The sequence below is a fragment of the Branchiostoma belcheri genome, unplaced genomic scaffold (genome assembly GCF_001625305.1).
Source record: "Branchiostoma belcheri isolate BF01 breed outbred unplaced genomic scaffold, Haploidv18h27 scaffold12, whole genome shotgun sequence".
NCBI classification, from domain to species: domain Eukaryota; kingdom Metazoa; phylum Chordata; class Leptocardii; order Amphioxiformes; family Branchiostomatidae; genus Branchiostoma; species Branchiostoma belcheri.
In genome coordinates this window covers 4,517,941-4,531,615 of record NW_017802602.1, presented here as the reverse complement: position 1 = coordinate 4,531,615, position 13,675 = coordinate 4,517,941, and the positions used below count along the sequence as shown (strand labels likewise).

The 13,675-nt window shown below is 36.9% G+C and overlaps 1 protein-coding gene and 1 long non-coding RNA gene across 2 annotated transcripts in view; both read right to left on the bottom strand.

Annotated features, from left to right (window-relative positions):
• LOC109462715 overlaps window positions 1-11,882 on the bottom strand; it is a gene marked incomplete at its 5' end in the record, with an annotated part of 39,779 nt that extends 27,897 nt beyond the window's left edge. Inside the window, 17 exons of the mRNA XM_019759273.1 lie at window positions 290-481; window positions 849-1,022; window positions 1,486-1,652; window positions 2,184-2,364; window positions 3,173-3,343; window positions 4,273-4,367; window positions 5,044-5,215; window positions 5,716-5,839; window positions 6,011-6,322; window positions 6,939-7,145; window positions 7,658-7,876; window positions 8,723-8,936; window positions 9,619-9,776; window positions 10,219-10,289; window positions 10,530-10,689; window positions 11,480-11,601; window positions 11,840-11,882. Coding sequence (XP_019614832.1) covers window positions 290-481; window positions 849-1,022; window positions 1,486-1,652; window positions 2,184-2,364; window positions 3,173-3,343; window positions 4,273-4,367; window positions 5,044-5,215; window positions 5,716-5,839; window positions 6,011-6,322; window positions 6,939-7,145; window positions 7,658-7,876; window positions 8,723-8,936; window positions 9,619-9,776; window positions 10,219-10,289; window positions 10,530-10,689; window positions 11,480-11,601; window positions 11,840-11,882 — 2,782 coding nt within the window. The remainder of the gene's footprint in view (window positions 1-289; window positions 482-848; window positions 1,023-1,485; window positions 1,653-2,183; window positions 2,365-3,172; window positions 3,344-4,272; window positions 4,368-5,043; window positions 5,216-5,715; window positions 5,840-6,010; window positions 6,323-6,938; window positions 7,146-7,657; window positions 7,877-8,722; window positions 8,937-9,618; window positions 9,777-10,218; window positions 10,290-10,529; window positions 10,690-11,479; window positions 11,602-11,839) is intronic.
• A 5-nt stretch (window positions 11,883-11,887) lies between these two features.
• Window positions 11,888-13,517, bottom strand: LOC109462885. Its single transcript, XR_002139779.1, has 3 exons — window positions 13,409-13,517; window positions 12,606-12,812; window positions 11,888-12,073 (listed from the first exon to the last, which is right to left on the bottom strand). It is a non-coding gene; the product is annotated as an uncharacterized LOC109462885 (long non-coding RNA).
• Between the last annotated feature and the right edge of the window lie 158 nt (window positions 13,518-13,675).

Sequence of the window (13,675 nt, the reverse complement as noted above, 5' to 3'; positions counted from 1 at the left end):
TGTAATATATGGCCAGATGCCGCCGTGCCGTGTGCCTGCGAAGCTAGACTGTGTTATGCTGAGGGGCGGTTATACTGGCCATACAGATGTAAATACATATCATTCAGTGTCTGAGTTTACATTGTGTCACTGTTGTTTCTTTCTGTATAATATTTACTATTAGTAAGTATTCAGGGCTGGCAAGTATTATACTGAATGCTTTCAAACTTTATACCTTATCGACAGTATCAAAGAAATCAGAAATGAATATTGATAAAAAATAACATGTATAGTACACAGATTACTTTACCTCCTTCACTGTTGGCTGATACATTGAGTCGTTTATGCCCTCTGTTAAACGCATACAGTGTTGAATAGTATGTTGCATTGTGAGTTAGGTTTACGGAGTTGTCACAATGCAAAAAGACGAAGTGCCGAAGACGTTTGAACTCCACAACATCATCGTCTCCAGGAGATGTTCCTACACCCCACAAGTAGTCAGCTGGGAAAAGAAAAAAAAAATTAATGGCTCTCGGTGGCAAATATGTTGATGTTGACACCTTGGCGCACAAAATCCGTAGTGTGTTTTTGGCACACAGTTAGACAGATTAGCCTAAGAGGCTCGGTGGGCAGTACTCCACTCTATAGGTGGGGAAGTTGTTTAAAGTGCCTTTCCCAAGGGCATATAACAGCAGGCCACTGTATCGAACCCGGGACCTATTGTTTCAGAGTCCAACGCTCTAACAGTTGCACCACCCACACCACCATGGAAAGAAAGATTATGATTAAAGTTCTAACTTGACAGAAATAAAGCTGGTATCTTTAGGGCACACTTCCATGATTACAGATGGACACTTCGCAATAATCACCTATCCCTGTGTCTGGATCCCAAAAATTTTCCCAGTTTGCGCATATTTCACTCTGACTGGACTGGAAGTTCACTTGTCGACCGTGACTTCTTCCATCATACACGTCTCCAGCGAGAGGGGGTGTGGTATCGACCAGGATGGGGTAGGGCCCATGACCAGCTGTCCGCAGATCAACTGAAAAAGAAAGACCAAAATAGGATGCTGAACAATGCATGGCTTGCTAATATCATAGATGAAATCTATATTCTGATTACTGTTACAGTAATTATGGTCTGAAGTATTTGCCAACGTTCATGTATATGATAAACTTCATGAGAAATGTAAATTAATAATTATAGTAATAATTGTATTAGAACACTGAGATGACTACTCTCAACCTCATACTTTGCATGATGTTAAGCTTATTTGTATTTTATGTCTGTCACACCACTGGTTAATCATAGCAAAAGACACTACACAATTTGTAAAATACTTTTGGCCATGATAGATTTTAATGAAAAAGTGGGATAATATAATGCAACAAAAATGTCATTTATAAATCTTTTAGATTTTGGTTTGTAACCACACACAACATTGGAGACAATCTTTTAATTATTCACAATAGATTTCTTATTAAAGATATGTATTTTTATTTTACCATTGTTGACTGCACGGATACGTAACCATGTTGGTTCACCATCTGGGATGTGGTGAGTGAACTCTACTGAATCAGCATCATCGTGCACAAACCAGTCCAGGATGTAGGTGTCCCTGGTGCTTTTGCCAAGTCCAATGTGCATCTCTTTGATATTGGAGAGTGGGTCACTATATCAGCCATAAGAAAAGACAGTATCCAAATTTAACACAAGGATAGAAGCTACATGTAAGTGACCTGATCTAATATAGCTAATCATAAAAAAAGCTGTTGGTACAGCTATGGATAGTAAAATATAGACTGACTTTTTATTGAATGAATGAATGGTTTATTCAAAATAATAATCTCTCTCAAAGCCTCTTGGCTGAATTGCAGGTTCCTTACAAATATTCAAAAGTAACATTCATTAAATTTCGTCAGCAGTGTTATAACAGAGACAGTCATAATATGAAACAAATCATTTTCCTTTAAAAACAATTCACTTAAAAACGATTCTATCATGACTTAATATTTCATGTAACGTTATCCGTTACAAATCCGTTACAGCCCGGCGTGCCTGTGAAGCTGGTGTGTTACGTCAAAGGGGGTTATACTAGCTGTATGCAGATACAGAATGATCCATAACAGGAATTTGAACCAGCAAGAAAAATATTGGGTCTTTTACAATTCAAATGTACATGATAAGAGACCATCACTCTCACCTAACATTGTATGATGCCAATATGACATGTGTTTCCTCATCGTATAACATTTCAAACACTTCATGTATAAGGGGCTCCGTGTTGTCAATGGCATATGGAGTTGAGTGGCAAACGGTTGTAGCCAGAGGTCCGCCATACTCAACTTTGTTTATGGCACGGACAGAAACGTAGTAAAGGCCATCTGCAAGAGTATCACATTAAAGTTTTAGAAGTCATGACAACAAAAGTAGCTAATATGTCTATGATGAGAAGGTGACTAAATCAACCTCCTGTTCAATAGAAAAATATCGTATTTGTGGTGTGTTACGCTGAAGGGTAGTTATACCAACTGATACAGATACCTTTATTTAATATTTATCTATTTATTTATTCTTGCTTCTTGAGGCCACACCAATTTAATTTGTTGGTTCTCGGATTTTGTCAGAAAAAACATGAAGCGACAGGGCGAAAAAAATATATAAAAAAAACAGGTTTAGGCATCCTATTATAGCCCCAAATGCTATGATAGGAGCCATGAAGTCAACACAAAAGGTTGTGTTAATATTTAAACAATGAATTTTGAAATTTTAATCAAACCACTGCATTGATAGATGGAAACACTGCAACAGCTAGGAAGAAAAGGACTTTCCACAACTGTTGGGGGCAAAATATGAGCATTTTTGAGTTGATTCAGAACCAGAATCTTTTTTTTTTTGCAAATCAGAAAAAAATGAAGAGGCGAATCCGAGAACCAACAAATTAAATTGGTGTGGCCTGAGTAACATGTATGCTGGCTTCAGTATGTGGAAACACAGAAATACATATATTACTAAATACATACTGCATGAAAGACAAAAGGCAGAGCTGAGTGTCATTCATTGTATAACAGAAGAATCATATCATCAAATCATAGTCTCATTTGTTTAATTATCAGTTCAATTCACTTCTCAGAAAGGTACAAAAAAAGATACATTGTACCATGCATATTAATATGTGTAAATAACTGGTACCTTCCAGGTCCAGAGGGTGAGCAAGTCCAGTATGAGTCCATTCTGACTCATCAAACAGGTGAGCATGGGGGTCCTTGTGAGGATGGATGTTCTCCAAACACTTCTCCGTTCCCACAGACCAGGTGTAGCCATAGATCCCTGTTTCATAATCATGGAAGCCATCCCAGTTCGCTGAAAAAAGGAAAGATCATTGGTCTCTGTACAAATCTGTACACTATCCTATTGCTCATTCACAAACATGCATATGAAAAAAATATATACTGAAGCTCATTACCTCCATGAAAAATGGAGGTATTGTTTTGAGTGTGTCTGTCTGTATGTATGTATGTCTGTCTGTGTGTGTGTCTGTGTGTGTTTCCGCAACTTTGTGGTCAGCATAACTTCAGAACGCCTTTATGGATTATGATGATATTTGGTATGTTGGTAAGTCTCAGGAAGACAAACGTCAAGGTTAAATATGGGACTCCTGGTGGATGACCTTGGTACTGCAGCAGAACTTCCGGTTTTTGTATCTTTTGTCCTGAACACGCTATGGTCTTGATGTTTTGGTGACAGATTGCTTTTCCTGTCAGAAATAAGTGATGTGAGTTTGGTCCCCCTAGCAGCTTGTTCTGGAACTGCAGGGCACTTTCTGGTGAAATGTTTAAAAGCCAATAAGTCCAGATAGGAACAACATATTTTCATAATTTTTGGTGTGTAGGTAGCTGAGAGAGAGATGTACATGATTAAATGCAAATTATGAAAATGAGGACTTTATTTGCATAATAAATGAGGAAATTCTATGATTACAGTGTTTTACATTATACTACTATCATACATGTAATGTATGTAACCTATGGCAGGCAGAACATCAACAGATACTAATTATGCAAATGATGACCTAATTTGAATAATTTATGCAAAAATTCTATGATTTCTTAATGGTGAATAATGGGAATGTCATACTTGGGACATCTGTAAGTTAAGTTAACATACATCGCGATGCATAATTAAAGAGGAAATTTACATTTACATATCAAGCCCATATTTCATGGAGGTATGAAGTCTCGGAATTCTTGTTCTGATTTTATTTGCATTGTATAATGTATCTTTTTGCTTACCTGACACATACTTGTTGGCACGTGTGTACAAGACATCTACAAATGGAGTGTGGCCATTGAAAACAGTAGCGGACCCCTCTCCATCAATGATGTACCTTTGAAGAAAAACGTATGTCCACTACTAATGAAGATTCGTGAAACCAGTGTTGATAAATGCTTGTAGGAATACAATTTCAAAACCTTAATTTTTTGAAAATTCAAGACAATGTAGTGTTTAATTATAGTTGTGCCTGGCTGGTGTCATGCAGTTTTATCATGGATACGGCCACACCAATTTAATTTCTTGGTTAACGGATTCGCCCGCTTCATTTTTTTCTGATTTGCAAAAAATAAAAATTCAGAATCAACTGCAAAATGCTCATATATGCCCTGAACAGTTGAAAACAGTCCTTTTCTTCCTATATGTTACAGTTATTCCATCTTTCAATGCAGTGGTATCATTAAAAGTTCAAAATTCATTGTTTAAATTTTGAACCAGCCTGGTGTGTTAACTTCATGGCGCCTATCATATCTTTTGGGCCATAATAGGAAGCCTAGGCCTGCTTTTATTATTTTTTAGCCCGCCCGCTCCATTATTTTTCTAGAAAAATTCATTAACCAAGAAATTAAATTGGTGTGGCCTAAGCAAAAAACAAACAATTACTGATAAAATAGTGTACGTTGTACGTTGTACGTTGTAAAACAGTTACTCTACATCTGTATTTTCAAGCATCAGGAAAGAAAATTATGCATCAATGTAAAATTTTGTAATGTTTGGACTGCTAAATGCACCTGTGGTTTGGCAGGTTCGATTCATCCACACATCTGTTCTCCCACTTGTCAGGAAGAAGTTCATGACACGGCTCCTTGACAGTTTCATCATAATGTGCATTCTGTATGGGTCCGGGGCTGACTGGGGTAAAGTCTACCTTCACCGGTTGAGAGGTCAGGATGTTGGTGTAACCTAACAACAGAACATCAATAATTCAAAGAATTGCAAACAGTAACTGTACGTATAAAACATTACTATACAACGCTACATGGCTACATGGCCTGTCCATGGTGCTGAACAACACTCACACATGCATCCCTGTCCCTGGTGCTGAACAACATTCACACATCCATGCCTGTCCCTGGTGCTGAACAACATTCACACATCCATGCCTGTCCCTGGTGCTGAACAACATTCACACATCCATCCCTGTCCCTGTTGCTGAACAACATTCACACATCCATGCCTGTCCCTGGTGCTGAACAACAGTCACACATCCATCCCTGTCCCTGGGTCTGAACAGCATTCACACATCCATGCCTGTCCCTGGTGCTGAACAACATTCACACATCCATGCCTGTCCCTGCTCACACAGTTTTTCTTGTATGGTTGGATAAGGTTATCACAAGTGATAATACACACAATCATGTATTATACAACATTGATAATAGTATAGCAATCTCCACACATACCAAGCTGGTTCTTTAGGTAGTAGTTGAAGTAGTACAGTTGGCCATGTTGCAGATGAAGATCTCTGTGGTTGAAAGTCACTGCATGGCCAATCCCCAGTCGTTCAAAATAGTGGAAGTGCCCAGCCTGTGGACAAAAATCCACCCAAAACCCTCCATTAACTTTTTAATGTTTAATTAATGCCATCAATTGTATACTGTACATGTTCATAATGCATAAAAGTATCATGATACCATTATATAAAAATAATGTGCCGGAATTATGATGCATGCATTTTGCAGATATTAGTTAACTTACAATGTGTATCTTTACTCCATGGCCCTCAACTTCTTCCAATAGCTCACACTGTCCACTTGTACCATAGTCATAGTTGAAGCTGATGCATTTCAGTGGAGGAAGTGCTAAACAGGCTGAAGCACATTTTCCAGGAGTCGCATGCCCTAGTTTGACTTGGTGAGGTTTTGACATCAACTTGCCAAGCCGAGGAGATGTGAATTGCAGAAGACTTGTCTCTACACTCTTTGTCGAAGATCTGAGTGGTCTGGATGAGATGTCAGACCAAGGAAAGGCCTGGTCACCATAGATGCCACGGCCAAAACCAATGGCCTCCTAACATGGTGAGAAGAAATGCCTGCTATTATCTTTTCTACAGATCTGGATCCCTCAACAATATGTCTCAGCAAAGTACAGCACACATTACATGTACGTTGATGAAGGTTAGTCATCTGTACATGGCTTCTAGAATGTTTTGAATGTTTTATGATCTGGGGAAACCGTGTACAAAGTTAAAACCAAGTTCGAAATGCTTGAAAACTATGAAATTCTCTTAGAAATGGTTCCAAACATTTCAAAACAATTTGAAAGAATGGGAGCAAACACCCGCGCTGTGACCTGGAATGTTGTTTGGCATACAATACACAATTTGCACATACATTAAATTTTGCACATACATTACATGAAATTCATGCCATCCAACATCAAAAAAGGAAAAATTGGCTCCGAAAATATGGACACTGCTTAAAATATAGCCAGTCATCAGTGTTTTTCATTAATTGATGATAATTTGATTAAATCTTCCCCTCTACAAGACTAGTACAAAGTCTAGGAAATGTTACAGCTTTTAAACTGTATCTATTACTAGTATACACCAAAATGTATATTCTAATACATACTGTTGACCAATAGAGGAGAGCATTGTATTTAGCGTACAATGTATATTCTCTACCTTTCTCTCAACCAGAGGTGTTTCATCCACTGCCATAGCAGATGCCTTTAACACATTGGGATGGCTGGTGGTGAAGAAGTCAGGAATCACCCTGCCTGCAGGAGGGGTTGTGTCATAGGAGGAGAGCTGGCAGGTCACACTGGCTGTTCCTCCTGCTGAATTGGTACCTTTGACAGTGAAGTACAGTGGAATACGACCTGGCAAAACCTGTAAAAATAACATATATGGGAGCATGGTCCAGATCATAGTCTAGCTGTATTGGACATCCCATATACAATGTACATGTACATTGCGCAAAAAAATAGTTACTCAAGCAACTGGATATGATTTTGAATACGTCAGACGTTTCAGCTAGTATCCACTAGCTTTCGTCAGTGACTGAGAGACCAGAGGGGAAATGCAGGTTTATGAGCACAACCTATTAATTGATATGCAAATAAAGTGAAGACAAATTTTTGGAAGTTGAAAAAGGAACAAAAGTCAGACAAGTCAAGACAAGATGATGCAATTTAGTCTGAAAGCTCCTGTTGCTTGAGTAACTACTCTTTGGCGTATCGTATTACCTGGATGTCTAACCTTCATCGACGTACATGTACATTGTACATGCACAGGCACCAACTGCAAAAAAAGCAAACAACATTCTACATATTTTGTAGTTTAGTCCTCAGTTATTATGGAGGGTGATATCACGTGATTGTTTGCAAAATGATTTGAATTACCTGCTCAACAACAGCCGAAGGGCCTCCCAGTACTTCATCTTTAGCCAAGTCACTTCCTCCTTGAAATGAGCCGACGCTGTACGATACTTCCACCTCACTTCTGTCATCTTCTACCGAAATGGCCAGTTGGAATGCCGGCTCGGTGTAGTCACGATTTCTAAGCTGGTAGACGGTGCACTGACTTGTTGCTGAAGAACGTTTTCCAGAACCACTTCCTGACTGTTGATGGATGCAATTGAACGAAAGTGCCAATCAAAATTTCACAGATCCACAAACCATGCAATTAAGGTGTCCTCCCTGGCTAATTTGGCATTTGAGCTTTCCATCATCTTCTCACAAAGAAATTTAGAAAGAACTATAGTTGTACTGAATATTGATACCTGGATACAAAAGGGTTATGAATATGATTTTTTGGACCACATGGATGACGTCATCACATTTTATTGCCTCAAATGTAATTATCTTTAAAGCTATAATATAGCACTTTGGTACAAGTAACTGAAATAAAAGTATGATTTTCATGTGCATAATGGTCAAAGCTACAAAGTTGTTTAACGTACGTTTGCACAAATTGATATCTACTAATTATCCGTAGTTATTAGAGAATAACCTAATTGCCTAATTAAAATTTAGTTATTCTCTAATAACTACAAGTAATTAGTAGATATCAATTTGTGCAAGCGTACGTTTGTAGCTTTGACCATTATGCACATGAAAATCATACTTTTATTTCAGTTACTTGTACCAAAGTGCTATATTATAGCTTTAAAGATAATTACATTTGGGGCAATTAAATGTGATGACGTCATCCATATGGTCCAAAAATCATATTCATAACCCTTTTGTACCCAGGTATCAATATTCAGTACAACTACAGTTCTTTCTAAATTTCTTTGTGAGAAAACGATGGAAAGCCAAAATGCCAAATTAGCCAGGGAGGACACCTTAAACACATTAAAAAAAAGAACTTATTGTCTTGTACACAAATGGACTAGCTAAAAACAATCAAGCAGAAAAACAATGAATAAATAGTTTTACATAACATAATCACTGTGGTTTACCCACCGTTGTGGCAAAACTATTAAACGTAGGAGGTGAATTGTCCGGCTCCTTGTTGTGAATGTCAAAAATATTTGCTGTGATGGAAGGTGTTGTATAGTGCCACAGTAATTTATTGATCAGCGTCTTCTCAATTTTTATAAACAAGAGCTTTACAGTCAATTTGAGGATAGCCCGCAGCTCAAGTCGAAGAGGTATAAGTTCTAGGTCCATCCGAATTCTGAAAGGTAAAAAAGAAAGTTGCACTGAAGTTGATAATGAGTTTATAATAACTGCCATTTATAAACATTATAATCAAATATGAATATTGTTGCTACCCCCGGAATGATATTAATGTAGGATTCTTTTTTTCCCTCTCTCAGAATAAATTACATTGCACAAAGTGAACATGGTTTTGGGGAATGTCAAAACACCAAGAGTGTGATAACATTGTCTTACTAGTAGCCAAAATATGCATTTCATGCTTATGCCACACTAATTTAATTTTTTGGTTAACGGATTTTTCTAGAAAAATAATGGAGCGGGCGGGCGAAAAAAAAAATACAAATAAAAACAGTCCTAGGCATCCTATTATGGCCCAAAATGGTACGATAGGAGCCATGAAGTCAACACACCAGGCAGGTTCAAAATTTAAACGATGAATTTTGAACTTTTAATGATACCACTGCATTGAAAGATTGAATAGCTGTAACAACTAGGAAGAAAAGGACTGTTCTCAACTGTTCAGGGCAAAATATGAGCATTTTGCAATTGACTCTGATTGCTTTTTTTGCAAATCAGAAAAAAATTAAGCGGGCGAATCCGTTGACCAAGAAATTAAATTGGTGTGGCCAAGAATACCTTTTATTCAACCTTGGGATATTATGAAATTCAACAAATAAAAGATGAGTAAAGAATCTTACCCAACGTCCAAGGGAAACTTGCTGAAGCCAACCTCTGCCTTGGTAGGAAACTTGGTTGTCAGTAGATAACCGGTTAACTTCAAACCAGCTTTGAAGAGGAAGAGGTTGACATTAAGCTCTCCGGACACCATTGCACCAATCTGGGGTGTGGCTGTTCCCTAATACAGGCATAGATTTTGCATTAAAATGAGAATATGCATGTTTAACATGATTAGTAAAATACAAAGAACAATTGACATAACTTTTAGTGACTTTTGATGTCACATCAACACCATAATGAATAAGCACAAATCTGCATGGCACTAAAACCTAAATTATAAGATATGAAGCATGCAGGTTTTAACAATTGAAAAGAACGAGGAAAGGACATTAATCATTATGAAATTAAATCGTGGTAAAATTAAAAAGAAGTTGTATATACTGTACATTACCTAGTCTCTGCACTTGAAGCAAAAGGACTACAAGCATGTATAATACTAGATAATACATTGTATATACACATTGTACATGTACAGTGTATCTAAGGGTGCAATTTGGTTAAACTATACAATGTAGTATATAAAATGATGCCAAGGACAGTCATTGCTACATATATCTTACCTCGGCCTTCATAGTAAGGAAACAAAGTTTGAAACCACATTCCACCTTCCAACTACCTCCTGCAGAGAACCCTGCAAGGAAACAAGATTCTAGCATTATCAAAATACATTTGACTTGAAAATAGACATACATGCATGTTATTTTGACAATGTAGACATGCACACATAGCCACGGCAGTTATTATATCATATGAAACTGTCATATCCATCTGGAGAGATGACACTTTCATGATAACTGCTGTGGACTTATATTTTCAACATATACAATGTCATGTAAAAGTTTAAAATCAATAAAAAGTAATAAGTATTTACCAAACTGCATTGGAACTGGTCCAAGGAAGAAATTGAAGGTGAAACTGAAGAATTTTATGTCATTTGGGCCAAATATCTTCACTCCATTCATGCACACATCAAAGCTGGAGAACTGTCCAGGAAACAGCTTTCCCAGGAGATTGTTTAGTGCATCCTTGGCCTGGGAACGTGAAAATAAAAAAAAATATGAGTGACAAAAAAAAAGAAGTTACTGTAACTTAAGGTTTGATTTCTTCATCGATGCATATGAGAAAAAATGAAAATGAAAATGCTTTTTTAGAATCAATATGACAATCATGCACTTTGGATCTATTAGTAATTTGAAACATTGACTACAGATAGTCAATGACTTATTTTTCAAGGCATCATCTGAAAATCAGACTTGCTTGGTCTGCACAGTCAACATGTAGCTTCAGTAAATGGTATCATTAATATAAACTTAATATTTCCTGCCATTTACTCATTTACTTATTCCACATTCACATGACTGCCATCAAGTAAATAGTTTTATCATGCTGAGAACTTAAAGATCAAGATTTACAGTTGTTGTTTTTTTTTCATACAAATGTAGTGAACATCAGAGTCTTACTAAATCAATAATTAAAAATCCCTTCTCTGATCTGGAGTTGGTGCCATGCAGTTGCAGTGCCACAGTTACATTATTTCATAACTACATAATATTATGTATACATTTCACGGTACATGTACCTTTACTTACACATTTTGTACTAGTACAATGTACATTGTACATGTATGAAAAATTAGCAACAGCCACTATTTTAAATAATTTCATAACTACATTATGTATACATTTCACTGTACATGTAACTTTACTTACTAGTACAATGTACATCATTATTTGTACATGTATGCAAAATTAGCAACAACCACTATTTCAAATAATAAACATTTGCTACAATTCCTAATACATGTACTGTAACAGTACTCACAATCTCTAAATATGCCTCACGGAGATTCTTCATGAGCTGTTGGATGTCAAATGAGCCTGGATTTTTTATGTCCAAGAGCTCCTTGATTTCCTGAAGAGTTTTTTCCTTCAGTTGATCCAAATCTGAAAAGGACACAGAGTTCCTGATTTAGGGCTAACAATAACAATTACAATTTTTGATCTGGCACTTTGTATATACTATAAAAATCACTACATTTAAATACCATTGTGCAGCTTGCAAAATTGAAATCTTGTAGCTTATAAAGTCAAAATAAATTTTGATGGAAAGGTAAATTCTAACAACTTCTCCGCCATTATTGGTTGCATTCTATACATTAATTCAATTTAAGGATGATTGTACCTATTAGTTTTGCTCTACGAGCTGTTGAAGACCGTGCACCAGAGCACTGGGGAAGGGAAAGGGTCAACCCGTCGAATACTTTGGAAAATTCTTTGCACTTATCCTTTGCACACATTGAAGCACTCAAGTCCACTGTCACTTTATTGCCAACCCTCTTGATAGAATATGTTACCGTGAATGTCACCACATCCATGACATTTAGATTGTCTATGATAGATCCACTATATTGCTCCGCTGAAACAAAGAAAATAGATGAATGATTATCATGACACTGTATACATCTTAATATATATATACAACGAATCAAAAATTAGTAAAAAAATCAAGTTTAAGGCACTATTGGTGAATTAAAAAGATGATGTTTCTGAAAAAAGTTGGAAAAAGACAATCATGTACATGTGTACACAACACATTGTCCCTTATCAATTTTGTAAAATTAGCAATATCAACCCAACGTTCCATGCCGTAAAACACAGAATAGAGAGAAGCTTAGCTATCGACATTTCATTTTGATTCGCCCACCTTTGTGTTGTAAAAATGTAGTTCAAGTTTTGTAATCACTCCTTGATTTAAATCTACTGTTACAGTACAAGTCTTATGACCACCAATTTCTGTACATCTATAGTCGTAAATTGTATAACTAGGTATTGTTTTAAATTCAAATTTTTGTGTATCAATTGCGATATAATGTATTGTTTATGTGATTTTGTGAATAAAGATAATAAAAAAAAAATTAAAAATCAATTTTGTAACTACAATAACTCACCTAAATGATCAGTGACTTTAAAGGACCTTTTGAAATTTCCAACGGTCAAAGTGAGCTCCAGACTACAGGGGTCTAAGGTAAGTGAAGCTTCCAAGACCCGCCGAATAACGACAAGCTTGAGTTCAACACAGCACGTCACGCTAAGACAGTTGTCCGAAAAACGACATGCAATACCTCCGGGTAATTGTTTATGGAGGCCTTGGCAACCTGCAAAACAAAAAGGACTTAAGATGCATACAGGTACATGTGTATGTCTCCAAAGTGCAATGACAATGAATTCCATATGACATATAGTCAGACAATGTCACAAATTTTGTATTGATCCAACTTAATTTACATTAATTCTATGGATGACATCTGTGGGCGCATTGATTTTTGCCTGTTCTCCAAAAAAAAAAAAGATCACGTCCTTCAAGGCTCTGTCCTGGGTCTAGGTCTGTGTTGTCCATGGTAGTTAGCGACAATACGGAGCCGGTGGTAACTCTGGAGGATTGCACCCAGGCTACCGAAGCTCCACGACTTAAGAACTCAGTACATAGGCACAGTGCCGATTCATAACTTCTGCAAAAAGCCAGCATGTGCCGGCTTGTCATATATGTCGTTATGTACTGCTGCAAATTCACAATACCAGCTTTGTATTCCTGTGGTTTAGTAGCAATTTTATCTTTGGCCGGAATTTTTCTTATTCACCTGCGTGAACTAGTTTGGGGGTCTTCAGAGGATGTCATCCATAAAATTAAATCTGTGTGGCCAAATAAAATCAAACGCACAATGATTATCATACTAGTTTTGTAGTCTCGTACCCTCATCAGGATCCTTGAATCTTTTGATTAGACTCATACGAGAACCACTTGTGGATTTTCCTCTAGCTTTCAATCCCAATTTCAGCGTATCGTCATCCATTGTTTCTGTTGCAACACATTTCCCTGTACCCAGCAGTTCCTTTGGAGAAAGAGTGAAATATCTTCAAAATTTGAAGTGAAAAAAGATGAAAGAAAGACATCCAAGTACATAATACATAAAATAAATCAAACAGGGCCAAATGTGTCAGATGCTGCATCCACTATACA